General features: G+C 32.9%; 4 protein-coding genes across 4 annotated transcripts; 2 read left to right on the plus strand and 2 right to left on the minus strand.

Moving 5' to 3' along the window:
- Positions 1-142: 142 nt before the first annotated feature.
- Positions 143-5501, minus strand: Ctl1 (choline transporter-like protein 1). The gene is made up of 12 exons (XM_078194487.1): positions 5297-5501; positions 4899-5044; positions 4419-4810; positions 4257-4346; positions 3728-3867; positions 3451-3637; positions 3245-3376; positions 3042-3186; positions 2816-2956; positions 2580-2739; positions 2263-2484; positions 143-2191 (listed from the first exon to the last, which is right to left on the minus strand). The coding sequence occupies exons 1-12, from the start codon at positions 5408-5410 to the stop codon at positions 2039-2041; spliced, it is 2022 nt and encodes a 673-aa protein (XP_078050613.1). The 5' UTR covers positions 5411-5501; the 3' UTR covers positions 143-2038.
- Positions 5502-5828: 327 nt separating this feature from the next.
- Positions 5829-8267, plus strand: Hakai (E3 ubiquitin-protein ligase Hakai). The gene is made up of 5 exons (XM_078194378.1): positions 5829-5966; positions 6355-6458; positions 6647-6958; positions 7056-7244; positions 7317-8267. The coding sequence occupies exons 2-5, from the start codon at positions 6357-6359 to the stop codon at positions 8001-8003; spliced, it is 1290 nt and encodes a 429-aa protein (XP_078050504.1). The 5' UTR covers positions 5829-5966; positions 6355-6356; the 3' UTR covers positions 8004-8267.
- Positions 8268-8370: 103 nt separating this feature from the next.
- On the minus strand, positions 8371-12338 carry LOC144476998 (transmembrane protein 115). Its single transcript, XM_078194379.1, has 4 exons — positions 11720-12338; positions 11286-11541; positions 11032-11208; positions 8371-10912 (listed from the first exon to the last, which is right to left on the minus strand). Exons 1-4 carry the CDS (start codon positions 12168-12170, stop codon positions 10708-10710), a joined length of 1089 nt encoding a protein of 362 aa, XP_078050505.1. The 5' UTR covers positions 12171-12338; the 3' UTR covers positions 8371-10707.
- Positions 12339-12939: 601 nt separating this feature from the next.
- Positions 12940-16499, plus strand: LOC144477192 (uncharacterized). Its single transcript, XM_078194695.1, has 8 exons — positions 12940-13036; positions 13144-13564; positions 13861-13992; positions 14290-14963; positions 15315-15666; positions 15808-15979; positions 16124-16232; positions 16380-16499. The coding sequence occupies exons 1-8, from the start codon at positions 12940-12942 to the stop codon at positions 16454-16456; spliced, it is 2034 nt and encodes a 677-aa protein (XP_078050821.1). The 3' UTR covers positions 16457-16499.
- Positions 16500-20117: the final 3618 nt, after the last annotated feature.

The following is a 20117-nucleotide window of genomic DNA, read 5'->3' on the forward strand; positions in this document are numbered from 1 at the left end:
ACAGATTTCAATAAGAAAACAGATTTCAAAAAGAAAACAGATTTCAAGAAAAAAATAAATTTGAAGAAGAAAACAAATTTCAAGAACAAAACAAGTTTGAAGAAGAAAATAAAACAATAATGAAATAATTGTATTTGCAATATTTTGTATTATGCTGTAATATTCATAAAGTTTTTATTAAGTATGTCACATACAGTATTTTTTTATTTTCTACTGCTAATACAATATGTAGATTGCATGTAGACAAAGCGTAATGAAATTGCATATAATATTTATAAATTATAAACAGCAGTTCAGGTCACAGAAATTTAGAATAAAACTTTATATTTTGTTGTGCAACCTTCATATTGTGATATAATATACTTTTTACAAAAGATATAAAAATATTGTAATGTACCATTCTTTTTCTTATAAAATTTCAGAAAACGATATAATTATTTTATGTACATCATTTTGCATTCGATAATAAATCAAAGCAAAAACACCCAAACTAAACAGGTAAAAGACTTATTACAACTAATAATAAAAATGTGACTTATAATGTAATTCATGTTGAATAGCCATAAATAAATTCATTATTTTAATCACGTATGTACTATATTATGTTAGCTATATATAAATCCAAATATCGATCAGTTTAAGCTTTACTAATTATCTTTGTACATACATGTACTTGATTTTAAAGGCACACTTGACAAAGTAGTATATTTTATACATCACAATCTAAGAACCTATGTATTATTAAGTATAATATAATTACACAACGATTGAGTATATTTTTTGAAAATTTACAAGCATTGATTCTATGTTTGACGATTTTGAAACTAATATTTGATAAGTATTTTAAGCAGATCCTTAAAATGTATAGTATATTTTAAGATGTAAACAAATAACACGTAACTACTTTACAGATGTAACATAAAACTGCGCTGTATATAAACTACAAATAAAATTCTGTTATTAGTGTATCATTACATTATGAGTATAAATACTGATAAAAATTCTAAAAGGAAAAATATATTTTTTCTCTTGTTCCATTGATTAAAGTATTTCGCTTTAATATCGTATTACAAAAATATATGTAAAATATACATTTAAGAACAAGAAAAAATATACGATAAAAATTTGTTCTTTGTACATAGATTGCATATTGTGACGGCAACGAGTAGTGTTTTCATAAGCTCTACTAGCTTCTTAAACAATAGTTAAATGTACAAAGCAATATCATAACTACTCTTACTGATGTAGACATTAGGAATGTCGTATATTAAATAACGTAAAGAAAATAGATTCATGTTGTAAAATACATTCTGTTAATTTTCTACATTTTGATGGAAAATCCTTCTAAAAAAATATTAAATCATCCAGTTGCATTATAATTCATGGTAATAGTAATATAGTAATACTATTAACTTTGTAAATATTTAAAAAATGAATCCTAATTGATTTTGAATATGAATATGCCAAAATTCGTTATTACATCAACGGTGATGAAATATAAAATTTTTGCTTTTTAACAGTTAAAATATTATCGAAAACTAAAACATCTTCTAATGATAGCTGGCAGTTAGTTTTACATACTATTGATAAGTACGCATAGTACAATTATGTAAAAGCTGCTAAGCATGCTAAATGTACAGTAAGTTACAAAAGTTTCCATACACCTTTTGAAATGGAATAATTTTTTAAAATTGCTCTAAACGATTTGATTTTTATTAGATGATAGAAGCACTAGTTTATTGGACAATGATTGAGGTACTTCTTTTGACAAAATACTTTTTCATGAGAAAAATATAAAAAGCTATAATAAAAATTTAAATACCTTTCTTAGATTTCGGTAAGGTTTAAAAAAGATGTTTCATTTCCAAAGGTGTATGGAGACTTTTGTAACCATCTGTATGCTCATTATGGCTTTATGTATAATTAAAACTTGCATAAAAATTATTGGAGTCATACAATTTTTAAATGTTACAAGCTGTGATAAAATATATTCAAACCAGTGTAAAGTCGTCAGAAGAATAATGTTTTATAATTGTACTTATGTATTCATTGGTGTTAATTCTTGAGATTGTTGTCCGTTTGTATTATTATTAGAACCAATTTGTGCTAGCGCTGATTGGCGCCATTTTCCATTCTCAACATTCAAATCTTTGTCTTCGCAAATACAGAGAAACAGCGTATCTATCACAGTCTACAAGGAGATAACAAAAAATATATATCAAGGAATATAATAAATTTGTATGAAGAATACATGCATCATACCTCATAAAGAGAAATAATGCTGTGAGCTATAAAGAATGAAAAAACACAAATAACAAAAATTGGTGCCGCATAAAAATGTAGTCTGGGATCTTGCTTCATAAATAATAATCCAATACTTCCGGTTGCGGCTGTAACGAAACATTTGCCCAAAAATAGGATAAAATCACCTACTCCATTAATTACTATTATCTGTGTTGCATTATTCACGAGCGTTGCAAATGCCTAAAAAACAAAAAAGTGATATATATAACATTTTTGATTAATATTATATTTAATAATATATATAACTAAATTATGTGATCGGAACTATAACATACAATTCTAGCAGCATTACAAAAGTGTGTCCCCTCTATAGCAACAACGGTATATGCATTATGGTTCATGTACCGAATAAACTTCTCTAGGCAATAAAAGCAACAAATGCAACATTTTAAACCACACTGAGCACACGGTGAGGTTTCTTTTGTTTTCGTAAATCTATAAGAAAATTTAAATTATAAAATTTGTATTGCAGAAACTTAATTTTTTAAAATGGATATTATAATAAACGTACTTTGTGTGTAGATATGTCAAAATTAAACGGGGCAATTTGAAAAGTGTTATTAGGAATGAGCCACAAGCTACGGAACCTAAATGGTAATAAACTAAATTTCCCATAGCAGAGCATACTGGAGATGCACTAGCATCTTTCCCTCTAAAATGACAAATAGATATCATACATACACATCAAATTATATCTTGCAATGTACATGAATCAAATATTATCGTAATGTTACTACCTAAAATACCAATGAGCAACAGCTCCTGCTATTACCATATCTTGACAAGAAATAATAAATTCGGAGGTCCATATCAATCCTATGATATACACCCACCACATATACTTCACCCAAGTTGGATCAACGTATTCAACCAGAGTAAAAGCTGAAATATTTTTGAAATAGTACTAATTCTTAATTTTTTTTTAAATTTAATACATTACTTTTAAAAGAATCCAATGAAAAGTCAATTTTCTTTTCTTCAACAATAGTGCTTTTCTCTCCAACTGAACTCAAATTTAAAGGGTCAAATATGTGGTTTTTATACATTTGAACAGATTTTGTTCCAGGATAATCTGTAATTAATACGTATATTAATTATTTTACTTAAAAATTAATTGAACGATATCAATTAATATCAAATACTTACTCGCGGTTGCGAGACAAAGGATTACGGTCACCCAAAATGCAAAAAATAATATTAGGGCGCCGAATGTAAGTAAAGGCTGGAAAAATAAACCTGGAAGTTCTGCCAAGCATTTTGCACTTTCTTTAAATAGTGCTGTCATGAATCCAATACGTTTGCGCAATATACTTAACAGGAGTAACAGAATGACCTAAAATGAACATGTATTACATTAGAGTACGTTTGATAATAATAAAAATATTACACTATACTTTCTTTGACATCATTAATAATGACATACAGTTATTATCGTTGCAATAATGGAGAAAATTAAGAATGCTCTTTCATTTCTAGCTGATTCCTCTAGTAATTGATTTTGATCAGTTTTATCCAATGTTCCTTTAATGTCTATGTATGTCCACCACAACAATGCTGTGCCAGCTGCAAAAATTAAATCAACAGATTACAAACAACGTAATATTTAATCATACACTACAATTCAATATACAGTAAAACGTTTGTAATAAAGTCATAACTTCGAATTATTAACTAATATCTAGTTTTTTAAGTAACTTCGTCAATGGAATTGCATAATGGGGAACGTGCTTTCATTTTGTACTTCACTAACTTGTTAAAAGTATATCAATGTTGAAAACATTATTATTTCAAAAGAAACAGTTTCTTGAAAAATTGTGACTCTGTCAATATAAAATCTTCTTTCAACTTTTCCTAAATAAGTAGTAAAATTTCATATAGTAGAAATTTTTAAATAATATGTGAGTTATATATAGTAATATATATTTGTTATATATTATATTCAAATAACTTACCTATAGTTGCAATACTAACAAGAATCATTACAATCCATGTTACGATAGATGCCAACAAATGAAATATGGCAATCATAAAGAGAGATAAAACTGGAACATTTTTTTCTATGTTATATAGAGTAAAAGATTAAATTTTAAGTAATAAAATTGTGATAAACATACCAAAAGCCAAGAATGATAAAGCTAAAATCTCTCTCCAGGTTTTATACAAATCTCCCAATACCTGTTCTATAACATCCCATGAATTCATTAAACCATACAAATTTGCAATTATAGTTGCCCCTACTTCCTTAATTGCTTTTGGAATACAACGATTAAGAACAGGTAAACTGTTGTGTACTGGAAATCCAGGACAAGATCCTGTCTTATTTTCTTGGTTTGCATTCCTACAGGCACTAAAATCATTTCCTGGTTTATCATGGCAAAGCTGTGATCCTGTTTCTTCGTAAAATTTACATATATCATTCATTGTCATCATTTTTCTATCTGGACACTTTTTTACACAAATTTTTAAAGACTGTGACACATTGGATATGTCCAGAAAGAACAGATACCTAAAACAATAATATTAATGAATGAAATTGAATAAATTTATATATAATTAATTTATATTAGTAATGAGAATTAAATTCTAATACAAACGGTTTGTCACTAGTATCTTGGCCTGAAAGCTCCATACTACCAAACTTTGGATTATTCTTCATGCCACAAGTATTTCCAAAACTGTCATATCCATTTATAAGTCTCAAAGGACTGCCATATACAAGAGCAAAAGCTGCTATTAATATCTGTGTAAGTAGAAAGACATATTATTAAAAATATTTAGATCTTACTTAGTGGAACTATTGGTATAACTAAAATAATAACAAATATCCTCTTTGAATTTGAATACCATGTACAGTTTTAAAATGAAACAGAGTATAGTATATTCTTAATTATATATTTTTTGAAATTTGATTTTTCGGAATAGATTCTAAAATATTCTTGACAATTGGATTGTTAAGATTTTCAAATTAGTATATGTACTATGATTTACATACCATGAAAAACCAAAATGCTATGAAAAAACAAAGCCAGAAAACATCCGTGCATTCTCGTACACGTGTTGGATCGGGTCGTTGTTCCTCATCATCGTCGCCTGAACAACAAGACATGTTCTTAAAAGCCTAATTACAATGCGAACAAGGCACTTGAAGAAAAAATTAATAAAATCTCTTCGATTTTAGAGTTACTCCCTCCGACGAATCACTGTGAAGTTGGCTACGGTTTTAGTACGTAAGCATCTACATGTCCACAACATAAGAAATGTACGCTCATATATGGATACATGATGCGTACATATTTTTTTTCTAATTCCATTTATCATACCTATTTTTATATTTGAAAGGAGAGAAACTCTTTATACAATTTTTGTTATAAATAGTATCGGTGGCAAAAGTTCTCAATATTTATTGTAGAAACGACTGAATTCAAAATATACGTGGTTGGGGTATATAATTTTCTACATACGCTCCTGCGATTTAGAATCGTTTCCAAGGTAACAACAATATGACTACTGCGTCACATGGATTACTACAATGAAGGTTGTAGCAACAGATTATGTACGACATATGTATTCCTTCATTCACTATGTGAAATGTCGAAGTTTACTGTGAAATATTCGATAGTATAGTAGTAAAAAAAACTTTTTCCTTTAATTATTATTTAAATGTGAGTAACTTGATGCTCTGTCACATACGTTACAATAAATCTTTTTAATCTAGATCTGGATTCGCACTACTTAGAATTAGAAATATAACCTATAATTATTAGATGATGTTTTGAATGTATTGAAACCGAAAATCGCTTCACCTGTGTTATACACGTTTGTAATGTATTAATTTAGAAAGTTCAGTATCGTTAAACATATTGAATTTACGTATTTTTATATTTTTTTTGTTATGATGTTAACAATACATGATATTTATTTTTTGCATATTTAGCAGTTATCTTTTGTGTACTATTTCTGGAGCTTTATACTTAGAAATATGCTGTATAATTTCATATCAGACGTTTGACATTAACTTTCATTTTTATAGTTAATGAAAATATGTTTTAGTAATGGAGGAAGATGGAAGTAAAAGAATGAGAGGTAGGACTCGTGGCAGAGCGCGTGGACGTGCACGAGGTCGTGCTAGAGGTAGATCTAAAAAACAAGTAAAGGTAAACTTTTCCATTACTTTACCATATAAATATAAGCTCTATATTAATCTGTAATACATGTTTTAGAAATAAGTATTATTTTTATTACCTGAATTGAGAAGTTAAATAAAATTGTATTCGAAGAATTTATTTAGGATATTATTCAAATAGAACTTTATTTGAACGATGCCCAATTCTGTCTGAATCAGGTTATTGAAAGTGATGAAGAAGACACTACTCAACAAGTTGAAGAAACTCCAGCAGAAGCAGCTGGAACAGAATTGGAAGAGCATGAAGCCCCACCAGCACAACAACCTCCCTTGGAACAACAATTTGATTTGGAGGCTGATATATCACAACTGGAGGCTCCAACTTTCACAACTATTAATAGAGGACCCCCTGAACCAATGCTCCGTTTAAGATGGGATCATAGAGTGAATCTTATTGGAGAGAAAGTTTTAAATCCTATGATTCACTGTTGTGACAAGTGTTTGAAACCAATCCTTATCTATGGACGCATGGTGAGAAATTCTTGTCTTAAATTTTTAAGTAATACAAATTTATATATTGTGTATGTATCTTATTTAATATTAAAAGTCTTTTAAATTAATGTTTTAGATACCTTGTAAACACGTGTTTTGCTTGTCCTGCGCTAAAAGGGAAGACAAAGTTTGTCCACGTTGTATGGAAAAGGTTTCTAGAGTTGAACAAACTGGTTTAGGTACTGTGTTCATGTGCACACACGGGGGAACTAGATATGGAAATGCCGGTTGCAGAAGAACATATCTTAGTCAAAGAGATTTGCAGGTAATTAGATAAAACTTATTCAAATTTTATAAAATGGTTTAATTCTGGTATTATATGATATGGTTTCTACAGGCACACATAAATCATCGTCATATCTCAGCACCGCCGCAACAAGTTCAGGGAATGCAAGTCGATCCTCCTCAATATGTCCATAGCAAGTCAGAAATAGAGTCTCAATTAACAAAAGTTCCATCAGTTGCTATGCAGAATACTCGTATAAAGTCAGTGCAATCACATATGGTTCAGCCAATAATGGGAAACGATCCTAGAGTGAATTCGATGGTCAGTCAAACGCCAGTGGAACATAGGCAACAGCACAGGCCACAGTCACTAATATCGATGCAGAATTATTCTCAAAGTTCTCAGCCGCCACCACCGAGTAACGCTCCATTGAGAACAAATCTGATAACCGTACCCATTCAAGATACATCTATATCAACGCATGACATACATTCACAACAAAGTCATCATTATTATCCTCCTCCTCCACCTCAAGTTAATTATGGAGGCTACAATGTACCACCTCCAGTTTCACAAACACAACAATACTATCCACAGCCACAACATCCTGCTCAAGTGTCTTATGTTCCACCACCTCCACCACAGCAACAACAATATGTATCGTCTACGCCAACATCGATAAGGCCATCTCCAACAGGATACATACAGGACCCTTCATATGGCCCACCACCGCCTCAACAGCAAGCTCCACCACCCCAAAGTCAGTGGTCACAACATCAACAACAGTTTTATAGGTAAAGAAAACAATCTTTACAGTGGACAGACTTTTGTATACACTGTGATAAAACTGTTGTGGTTAATATGCAGCACAAACAAAATGGTTACAAGTACCAATGTTGTGTAGATGCTGTTTACTGTTAGGAAAGAATATCTTGAAAATATTTTATACTTTTTAAGAATTATATACAAAACATTAAGTGGCTATACTTATATATACAAATATATATATATAACATCATTATAGCAATAAAATTGTTTTAATGCTACGAATAGATTTATTTACTTCCCGTTCTTAATGTTTTCGTAGATATAGAGATAGGATTTACAAGAAAAAGAAGTAGCTTATTTAATATGAAAATTATTATTACTTATTATTTATGTACAATTAACAGATTATAAGTTATAAGTTTATAAATTAAACTATTAATAGAATATCAATAGTTCAAATACGTTTTTCTACTATATATTGCATATGTGGTGTTAGTATTCATAACTTTATTCCACATGCGTTATAGGAAAATATGAGGTAAATATTTTTCTCAGTAGAATTTAATATTGTACAGACAGTAACGATTTCAACGTATGTACAAAGTTCATTATACATAACATGTACATAAATATGTAGTTATTACATTAGTTTCTTAAAATGTACTTAGTGAAATCAACAAATACTCATTTATCCACACACATAATTTTGGCCTTTCGCTTTTTGCAGCCCTAGTCATACTTATAATAATAAATATTAATTGACTAAAAACCTTATAATGAAAGTACTTAAAAATTTGTATATAGGTTTTATTTAAGTGGAAGGCCAAAATATGCATAACATACATTCCCAAGAGATATTTTCGTGTCATACATAAAAATAGTTTTTTTTTTTAAATCTTACTCCATATGTCTATATTCACTGTATTTCTATAGTGTCTTGTTCCCTTCACATTTTACATCACTCATTTGTATTTACAACTCGTTAATATATCAAATATTATCCACATTGCTATACACTTATACCAACTACTTCCATTCACCTTTATATATAGTTTTAAACGATTATGCTGAAACTGAAGCACTGAAGTTTTAACAATTGATTCAATATATTAATAAATGGCAGAAATGTTGCAATATGTATTTATAATACAACTGTTGATTGTTGTAAGTAAAATGATTATTATTCACCATGTTACTATAAAAATGAATGTCATAATAATTGAATGAATTATACTTAAAATATTCGTAATTAAAACATAACTGCTCAATAAATTTTTTGTGCTATGCTTAATAAATCAAAGGAATGAATTAATCAAATTTCAAATCTAATATTGTATGTGTATGTATATAAGTAATATCAAATTATATGTATTCGAGAACTGAATAATAATAATTCAAAATAGATATTCCAGAATTATAATTCAATTTGTTTGATGCATGTATTTATGTATTAACATAAATAGAATAATCTTTAAAAGAAATGAATTGATGAGAAGAAAAGTCGATGACAGTAAAACTGTTTGTGAAAATACATATATTTTTAAATTATTTGTATCTTCTCATTTTATAAAAATAAGAATAACGATAGTGATTTAATTATGAACTCGAAATATGATGCACATATTGTTGATTCATAATCATTCAATTTTAACATGTTTATATAAATGTGTGTTTGTGTATCGTTTAACTTTTTCATGTCGTATGGAATATTTCATGGCAAAACCGGTGGTATGAAACATTTCGTTGAATAGCAAATCAAGAAAGCAATCATCTTTCTCCAAATTTAGGTCTGTTTCTAGTGAACACATTGCATTTTGTGTCACTGGAAGCCAATTGTCGATATTAGTAATTTTTTCTTTTTATCTTCCACATATTAATTAACAATATTAAAGTCGAAACAAAGCTGCAGGAATTATACAGCAATTTATTAAAAGCATTTAAATTATTTTTTCTCGCAAGGATTATATTGAATGATATAAATAGAGTTCTTAATAACAAAGAACACAATTTTGTTGGAGAACAGAATCACAAGATAGAAAGATTGATTTTGTTATATTTATCAGTTTGTAAGAATCTTCCAAAGATTACATTGTTGTATCATTATTGATATGATGCTATAATCAATAGAGATAGATTTAAGAAAATATTTAAATAAAATTTAGTGAACTATTAAAATAAATCTTAGAAAATAACAATATACAAGAGAAACGTGTCAAATATGTTCCTATGTTAATATAAGTAGTAGCTGAACACAAGTTGATAGAACTAATTTCTGTAGACGTAACAAAAGCAACTACATGATTCTTTATGATTAGTACATAAATAACAGCAATATATAATGATATTGATGAAGCATCTTGTTAACTTATGTTCTGACAACACCAAAGAACAAACTAACTCGATGTTTATATTTTTAAGGACTGATTCTCAAGGATGGATACATGAACTAATTGAAATCTATGAATACCAAGGCACCACTTGAGTGTTACAATTTGTTCCTTGGCTTTATCAAGAGACAAGTATTAAACGATTGTTTTATTAATATAATTCGAAAATTCTAAAATACAATCGAATTTTTTGTAATATAAGTAATGATATTATAAATACTTTCTTATGTTCTCAATTTGTTTCATTGAATAGAGCAGCATTGTCAATAAGATTCAAAAGATGTTTCTTTAGATGTTCCTTACCATGTTTATGCATAAAATTATTGAAATCAGTCTATTTGATGTAATCACGTATTAGTAGAGCTGTGATTATGTATGTTTACACTAACTTGTGGAATGAGAGGGGATGCAAGTGGTTTAGGTGTAGAAGATTCAGGAATTGGAATTGAAACTGCAGGAGGAACTGGAGAGTGTTTCTTAGCTCGTTCTTGTTGCCATGGCTTTGCATGATCTTTACTTAGCCTTTCACTTAAGGCTTTTAATGCTATTTGCCTGAAACAGTCAACATAATGGGAAATGTGAAAAAAATAATATTAGAAAATAAAATTTTATAATGTAATGGGTATATTAAAAAGTTTAGATTATTTTAGATATAAAAATATACAACATACCTTCTCCTATCGCTGTCATGCGGATCAATACCAGGAAGATTTATAACCAATCCAGGGGGAGCATTGGACATGTCGAATTTTCTAACTACTTTTCTACATAATCCAATGCGTACAAAAAATCCATGTATTGTATTACTTACAAGGGCTATTGGTGGTTGTAATACATTGGGGAAAAAGCTATAAGAAAGTTTATTGTTATAGAACATATGAAAACATAAACTGATTCAATATATGTATGTAGAGATATAATTTACCTTGCAAATGCAAAATTATCTGCCATATCACCACGTGTACCATTATTGTGTTTTTGATAAAATCTAAGATATATCCATGATATTAATAAACCACTGAGGAACATGGTTGGATTAGTGCCTTCTAATAATCCAAACAACCACAATAATACTCCTAAAAACCATACCATCAATGGTATATTTCTATTCGTAATTTTTCCAATCGGTGTTTTAACTAAAATATGATCTGGCATTATTTGTTTCACAGCTACTGCAACTCCTAAAATAAAATATAAATGATAATGTTACTGAATTGAGAAATCTAAATAACTTAAACATAATGAAGTATGCATAGCTCTGTGAATAGTACGCATTGGTATAAAAAATGTATAAATACATATATATATAATATCAACACAAGACCTTCAATAGAAATTGTCAACTTATAAGGATCATACCTGCGATGTATCCAGTTAATCCATGAATGTGTATACCAAACAGTAAATCTGGATCGCTGGTACACATATACAAAAATAAATAAAATAAAGCTGACAGCACAGCGACGCCAAAATTAACTACCGCGAAGAAAGTCATCATTTCCATTGCGCCCCATAGTGGTTCGATCAATTTGCCACAAAGTCCTACTGTGACGATGTCCACACATAATTCCCAAAAATGTATCTCAAGGAAACAAAAAGTAAACGCTGTCCAGATCCAGAAGGCTGGAGGCAGTAAGTAACCTGGTGTCACACTCAGAAGACGTATCGCTTCCGACGAAAAAGAGAGACAATAGGAAAACAAGACTACAATGCATATAAATTTTACACTGGTACTGGTATTTCCTAAAAGGGCAGCGAATTGTTGCCTCAGATAGGGTATATTTCTACCCAGGCCCTTTATCGCTGCCATTTCTACCGAGCAGCCCCCTTAACCTCTTTGGAGAACCACTTGCGTTGGTTGCGACTTGACGTTTGCTACAGGTTTATCAAATCCACGTTCATGCTTTGCTCCATAGGTTCGCCAATATGGTGTGAGTTATGACTTACTCGATTCAAAAATATAAATCGTACGTATTTTCGAACACGATAGAGGCGTAAATACGTCAACTGAATGTATTTGCAATACCTCCAAAAAGGTATTTGTCATTGCAAGTATTGTGAATATACATGTAGCGAATCGTTCATTATCGTAATACAAAGTCTAATTAATGAAGTGAAAGTGGCTGATCAGTTATCTAATTGAATAATCAAGACTATTAAATATATTGATTGCAATTTTGAAATACCGTCTCGTATTTTTGCAAATACTCACTCGAAGTTACCTTCTAACATGTGTTGGTAAGAGTGTTTTGTTTTTCGTCGATCAGTTATTAATGTTCGACATTTTTTAATTTTTTGGTGAATTGTTGAAAATTGGAAAAGCCATTAATTCATGTTATCTTTGAAGTGGAATTATCAAAACGGTTAGATGCTGAATCATTTTTGGACATGCGAAAATTTTTATTCAGCGTAACTATGCGCTGAACACTTATAATTTCGCACTTGAAGCAGCGAATGGAACGAACCTCAATTACAAGGAAATATTCGATTATCGTGTGCATTGTGCATATTATTTAGAATTAATATCCCTACAGCATGTATTGTTCAGTACTCTAAGAAGGAACCTTTCCGACTGATTAATGCCTGGAGTTTGTCCGCGCTGTAATCGCGAGGTTTACTTCGCAGAAGAAAAATTAGCTCTTGGCAAAGTTTGGCACACATTCTGCTTTTCTTGTCGTTAGTACTGCCTGCTTGATAAATGTCATTTAACTGATTCATATTCTATAAATGCTTCTTTCTATTTTATTCGTATTTACGGATGATAAAGTTTTGGAACTCCCTAGGTAACTGTCGAAAATTGCTCAATAGTTGTAACGTGGTGACGCATCTTGACGAACTATTCTGCAAGAGTTGTTACGTTCGTCAATCCCATTCAGCTAACGATCATAAAATTATAACGAAAATTTGTTCGCCTACGAACTCGATTAAATATTCATTGAATCGTTCTTGCGGAATTGAAAGTTCGATCGGTAACACGTCATTCAACAGAAAACGACATTACCAATCCGACGCGCTCCGACTGCGTGGTGGAGGCAGTGAATGCGAAGAGGCATACGTGTCTTTTGATGAAGACAAAAAGCATTTCTTAGAAAACGAATGTGCTAATTTGAGTATTACCAACTCGATGTCAACGCTTTGTGATCCTCCACCTAGTCCTACTGCTGTAACTACATGGTACAATCGGCAGCATTCGCAATTTCGCAGGTTCATATTTATTATTCCTACAACACCGTATTCTACGAAAATGTAATCATTGAATGCAGATCTTTGCATGACTTTGTTGCTCATTTTTCTCTGCTTAGTATTTCTACACTCCGTCGTTAATTATTTTGAAGATATTCGCATGTTATCCAGTTCTGAATTAGTCAATTTGTATTTTCACTTTATAGGTGTTCTAGTTACAATTCGATTCAAGTAGTAGCTTTAGATTAAGTAGTACCATTTCCGTCTACAGTTATGTCTATGGTTCACCAATGTTAATCGTACTTTCATTCAAACAGCACGTCTTTGGAGTCGCAGAAGAATAATATCACGAAAGATTGTCGATTCGATGCTCAGCAAGACATCGATCTATCTGAGCTAAACCCGCCATTTAGTAATAATGAAATCGACATTGCAGAGAATCAGCTAAGGTATGGAACATTTCTCGAATCTTTTCGTATCATATGTTAGGGTATAACATATCGGTTTAACTTATGTTAAACCGATAAAGTCGAATCACTCTCGGGAAAATATTTAAATGTAAATGCGGAAATGATCCAATATTATTGATCGTTTGACATAAGAATCATAGAATCGGGATTACAGATTAGACTAGGTAGATCATATTATTTTTTGCTTTTCAAATGGTTTCTATTTTTATGCATTCGAATTTCCAGTATGGCTGAAAGTTTAGCAATATAAAGTTTTCTAAGCGTAGACATTTCCAGCGCAGACAAAACTCGAATGCCATCTACCAACTGGAATAATAAAATTAACAAATCCGCTCCCGCTTGCGAATTTAGCACCGATAACGTCATTATTCCGTCAAGACGAAAATTTACGTATCCGCCGGTACCGCCGCCTCGCAATCCGCTGCCTTCCCGACGACGAGTCTCGTTCTGCGACGTCGTCTTCGGGGATAAACGCGGAAACAGCCAGAATTCTATGACGAATATGCAAGATGTTCACCGTAGGTCTTGTAGTAATAACGACAGTAACGAGGAATATCATAGTTCATACGACATTTGGCAAGCGGACGATTCGGCCGGTAAAAACGACGGCGGGTACGAAAATGTTAATGTAAGTCGAACGGAGGAGACTGGCAGAATGCATTTTGAAAAAAGCGCCGCGGAGTGTTGCAACGACGACGGCGAGGCATTAAACAAATGCAATGACACCGAGAAGCATTCCGGACAGAATCGAACAATGAACGAAAAAGACGACGAGTCCTCGAGAGAAGACTCGATGACCTACCAAAATTGTCTCAGTTCAACGAATGGGCAGAATGATAATGAACGTATGCGAGGAGGTTGCGGGGGATCATGCACGCCGTGTGGACCTCGACCTAAAGTCTCCTGTGGCGTAGTGAAGGTGGTAGAGGCTGCCTGCCTTTGCGGAAGAAGTAATTATGAAAAGTATTATTCCATATACAGGGTGGAAAACATAATTTGATCGCTTGAATTAAGATATCCCTCTTTCATGGGAAATAAGGATTTAAAGAAGAAAATTGTGTTGTATTTTTGTATTTTTATTATTATGGCCAAGACCAAGAGATCAATTGGTCTTGATCTCAGATATTATAGCATGGTGTAATCTGGAAAGTATGAGACCTTCATATTAATCTTTTGTTTAAATTTACAATAAACATACCTGAATTTTGGTATTTAATGTCGGTAATTTCGAACAAAGGACAGCTTAGGAGAATCTGTGAACATAATTTGAATTCTTCATTGTTATAATTTTAATTCTTCAGGAGATCCGGAACCATGCCGCACCGTTACTTCCTGTTCAAGCTGTTCATCGCCGTGTAACGAACGGCGGAGCTGCTGTCCACCACCAATCTGCAAGAAAACGATTGTTAGATGTCGTCAATCGTGTACTGACTCTCAGGGTTGCGGCAGCGGTGGATGCTGCGGAGGTGGATGTCGTGGTGGTTGCGGAAAACCCGGACAGACCTGTCTACCGGCGAGATCTTGCACGACTCCATGCCGATCGTGTTCACCTTGTTCTCCACCACGCTCTTGTCCACCGCAATCATCTTGTTCATGTAGAAAATGCTCACCTTGTTGCTCGAGCTCTGGCGGCGGGACGAATTGTTGCGGCCGGTAAGAAACTGTTTCCACTAAATCTGTTAATTTATGAGATAACTGGGTAAAGAAAAATTATACAGCTTATCCAAGTATCTTATGAATTCAATTGCCTAAATGCACGGTTGATATCATTGTTTTTTACAATACTATTTTTAGCTCGTGTAGATCCAAAAGTCCCGTATGTCGATCGAGTCGTAGAAGATGCAGTACCGACAGAGCAGATTGTAATGAGGGTGGTTGCTGCCGACCGAAAGTCATTTGCGAGTGTTTGGGAGGTGGTCTTGATTGCCAGCGCTGTGGGCGAAAGGTGTACCAGGCTGAAATGCAGGTAATTTGAAGTAATTAAATAGTTATATAATTTTCTATTAATCGACGCTCATCTATGCACGAGAAAGTTTTTTTATACTGATTTAGAACATTGTTTGTAAAGAGATTTTTAGGAAACATGTTTGTATCTTAATGTCTATTTAAGATGGTGTCTGGTATACCCTATCACAATATATGCTTCAGCTGCAATTGCTGTAGGAAGCCGTTGGAGCCATTAACATATCAGGAAAATTGCGGAGAAATTTACTGTAAACGTTAGTTTGCAATCTATACAATTTTGAACTACTTTTGAACTATTAAATTGCTGTTTATGGTATATCGATGGTTACTATGAAGTAAAATACTCTTCGATGTTTGGAGTATCAACGTCAATCTTATTTTCGTTTCTTTTGAATATTTAGAATGTTATGTCCGAAATTTTGGACCACAGGGATACGGGTATGGAGTGGGACCAGGAACATTACAAACTCCAATGTGAATCCATAAAGCCTGCGTTAAACAGTGAGCAAGCTAAACTCGTTCAAACCTTTTGCAGTTACTTGTGATCTTGTTTTATCGAAAACTTTTGTTTTTATTTACAAGTAGTATGTTTTATTGATCGATTTTGTAAACTCTTTCTTAATTTTTCTAAGACATATTCTAAACTAAAAACAACTTTTATAACAATTTTCCTAAGACGTATTTGAAAATATAATTTATTAATACATGGCGGTTGCTAGAAAAGCTTCTTTTTCCGAATTTCTATTTCTAATGATTATTATCAAGTTAATAGCAGCTATCGCTTATGACACAACGTAATTATACAACCGCACTGCATTTGTTAGTAGTCGAAAATTTTCCAATTAAGTCTGTTCCATCCATTTCATTAAAAAGTTTCATTTTCTTACTGTCATCATAGTTCCCTAAAATCCACTCGCTAGAAACACTCGCGCCCTTTCTTTCCGCTCTACTTTCCCGTTACAATTTCTTGCTCGAAAGGCGTGCAGATTGCGAACCCGGCGAAATAAGAAGCAGAAAAAGACTATTAAAAATAACAAGAAATTATGAAATTTCTTGCGCAAAGAAAGTCTACGACCGACTACAAAAAGCAAGAAAACAAGAAGCTTTCGCTACGGAGAGTTCGAACAATAAGTGATCCGGGTAGATGAGATATAATAAAATCTCGAGGAAATTTAAGACTGATAAATGTTATAGTACAAGTGATTAAAATTATGGGAACTTCTGAATTTCATCATACTTGCTTCATTCAAAATTCAAATTCGATCTATAATACCAAACCGGCTTTATGTTCTTCATTTTATGTTTATTGAAATTGCAAATGTACTTTCATGGAAAATGATCGAATTTGTTCAAACATATGTTACAATAAGAAGGTAATATGTATCATTTAATTTTAATCCTTGGTACGTTTAGTAATGTTGTAGTGAATAGCGTTAATACAGTACATCTGAAAAATGACTAATTTCAGCTTGGCAGTGAAATCATGAGAACTACACCTACCCCAAAATTGTATCAGATCATCGTAGTTTCTAGAGACAACCCCGAAACAGAATCGGCAGAAGGTTTGCGCCCGTTCAATATGTCACGGATTCGCGAAGGGATATTCGCAGGGAATAAAGACACGCGCGGTTACGATCGTACTTCGCGAAGTAGGTGGGTGGAGGTTGAAATAAGACGAAAGCTGGTTGTTTTATTGGTAAAAATGAAGATGGGGAGAATGGAAGAACAGTCTGGGGATCCCGTGAAATACAGAGAGAACGAAAGGACAAAGAGAGAGACCGAGGCACCGTGGTCGAGAAAGGGGGGGGGGGTTGGTAAAAGATGGAGGAAGAAAGAGTGAGTGGTTGGTTTATTGAGTCTTTCCTCTTAGTGGATTGCGGAACGCGGAACGTACACGGCACCGGCGGGTAGAGGGACGTTTATATAGCTTTCAAGCGCAGAAGCTTAATCTAATTTCAAATATAAATCTGTTTTCTCCCCTTTTCTCTCTTTCTCCCGTCCGTTCTCTTTCCGCCTTCGCTTCCACCCTCGACCCCCATCCATATAGCGGCGTGCTCGCCGGCTTACATTATCCGCCCGGCTACGAATAATCTCTCCTTCGGGTCTGCCTATTAACGTTACGAGACACGCCGATTTCCTCCAGTTTTACGAATCGCCGTCGACCCGCTGCATGCTCCGGTTCAGAAATGGGAAACGTAATCTACACCCCGGCGTAAATACTTGCCGCGTGACGATACTTGCAATCAGTGTCCAAGGTTTACCATTTCAGGTATTTTCCCTGAAGACGCTTCATTTAATTCTTTGTAATCGGAGAATTTTCTCGAATCATATAAACTATATAAAATGTAATAATACCGATGAAGTTGTGTCAGTGATTTCTATGATGTCTGAAGTGTACAAAAACTTTTATATTTAGTTTAAGAATTATTTAAATATTAAATCTAAAGTAAGTAAGGTAGAAAATAAGTAATATTACAAATGCAGAATTGCGACTCGAAGATTGGTGCATCTTACTTAGAGAAATCATTCCACAACGAAATTTTGAATATTTTAATATCGATGTAAAAACGATTAATTCAGTGAAAGTCAAAATCGAAATGTGCTCTGTCACAAGTTGGGCTCCATCCATGAATGAAGCATCGGCAGAAAGATCGGCGATTTCGTGACGTAACGCGAAATTCGCCCAAGGCAAGCGCCGTGATTTTTTGATACACGGTGCAGTAACGTGGATGCACCTGCGGTCAGGAAATCGAGAAAATATCTCCTCGGTTCGGCGATCGGTTCGCTCGGTCTTTTGTGCGCGCCGCTTACTCCGAACGGTATGAAAATCAATTATTTCGTTAATTCGTGCGTTACATTGGCTGTCACGGAGCCATCACTGTGAACGACAGCGGCCCAAGGCACTATTTTTCAATTTCCAATGTCGCCCTACCTTTTCGAACGTATTTCCGTCTGATACGCCGCCGCTGCCGCCGCCATTTTGCGTCCTGATCCCGGACTCGAAGTACCTTTTGTACCCCGTTAGGATTTCCGTCCAATGAACACTATCCCCCATCGTCTTACTCATCGATTCGTTTTAATTTAATTAGTCTTTCAATGAAACTTGCAAATCATTTCATTCTTCGACACCTTTTAACACTTTATGTACCGGCAGCACTCTAATAATTATCTCAAAATTAAAGATCGACAGTCGAGAATTTCTTAAAAGATTGTTCAATTATTTATTCATCGAATTTCTTTTCTTAAAAAAAAAAAAATGCAAAGTTATGTCAAGGTATATTATTGCAAACTCTATTAACAGGCTTCCGGCAAATAGTGTTAAGAAAATCTGAAAAATTAAATACTTTTAAGTTCTAGTAGATTACTGTTAAGCATCCTACATTAATTATTAGTAATTACAGTTACGTATAAATCTCGCACGTAATACTTTTATATATTCAATGAAATTTCTGTGTGCAGTTTGTCTTTGTAATAGTAATTTTGATCAACTTTTGTAAAGCACAGTTTGTACATCGCGCGATAATTGATTATTATTTGGACGTGTCGAACGGATTACGGGAATACTATGGGAGCATCATGATGGCGAGGAACGAGGGTAGCGGTGTCCCATGACGGTGACGTTACGTGAAATTTTCGTACGTTGAAATTAATATCTCCCATTTGTCAATTGCCGATACGTTTTCGTCGTACAATGAAAACTGACTAAAAAGGGGGCCGTACACAAATGTTAGACCCCAAAACGTTCCCTAAACATTGTCACAACACGGCTAGGCAACGGGGGCATTCATCGAGATCATATTAAATGCGATTCTACTTGTAGCCTGTTATAAATTGGCTGGTTTTGTGGAGCGAGCAGGTAGAGCAATTTTCTGTACGTTCTGATCAATGGAAACGCGAGTTCGACGTTTATTAATAATAACATAATGCGCGAGCGTGGCTCGAGTTGTCTGTGCCATGATTTATGCGACTCGGAAATAAGTTGTAGCAAATATTAGAATAAATTGATGATACAAAAGGAGAAATACGTAATTGAAAAACTGCTGTCGCGAAAACCAAGTTCAAATAAGAAATTATACTACACAAGATCGTACATTGCAAATTGAAATAAATGAAATATACCGCGAATATTAATGCAAAAT

Source organism: Augochlora pura, chromosome 11, assembly GCF_028453695.1.
Source record: "Augochlora pura isolate Apur16 chromosome 11, APUR_v2.2.1, whole genome shotgun sequence".
In the NCBI taxonomy this organism is placed as follows: Eukaryota; Metazoa; Arthropoda; class Insecta; order Hymenoptera; family Halictidae; genus Augochlora; species Augochlora pura.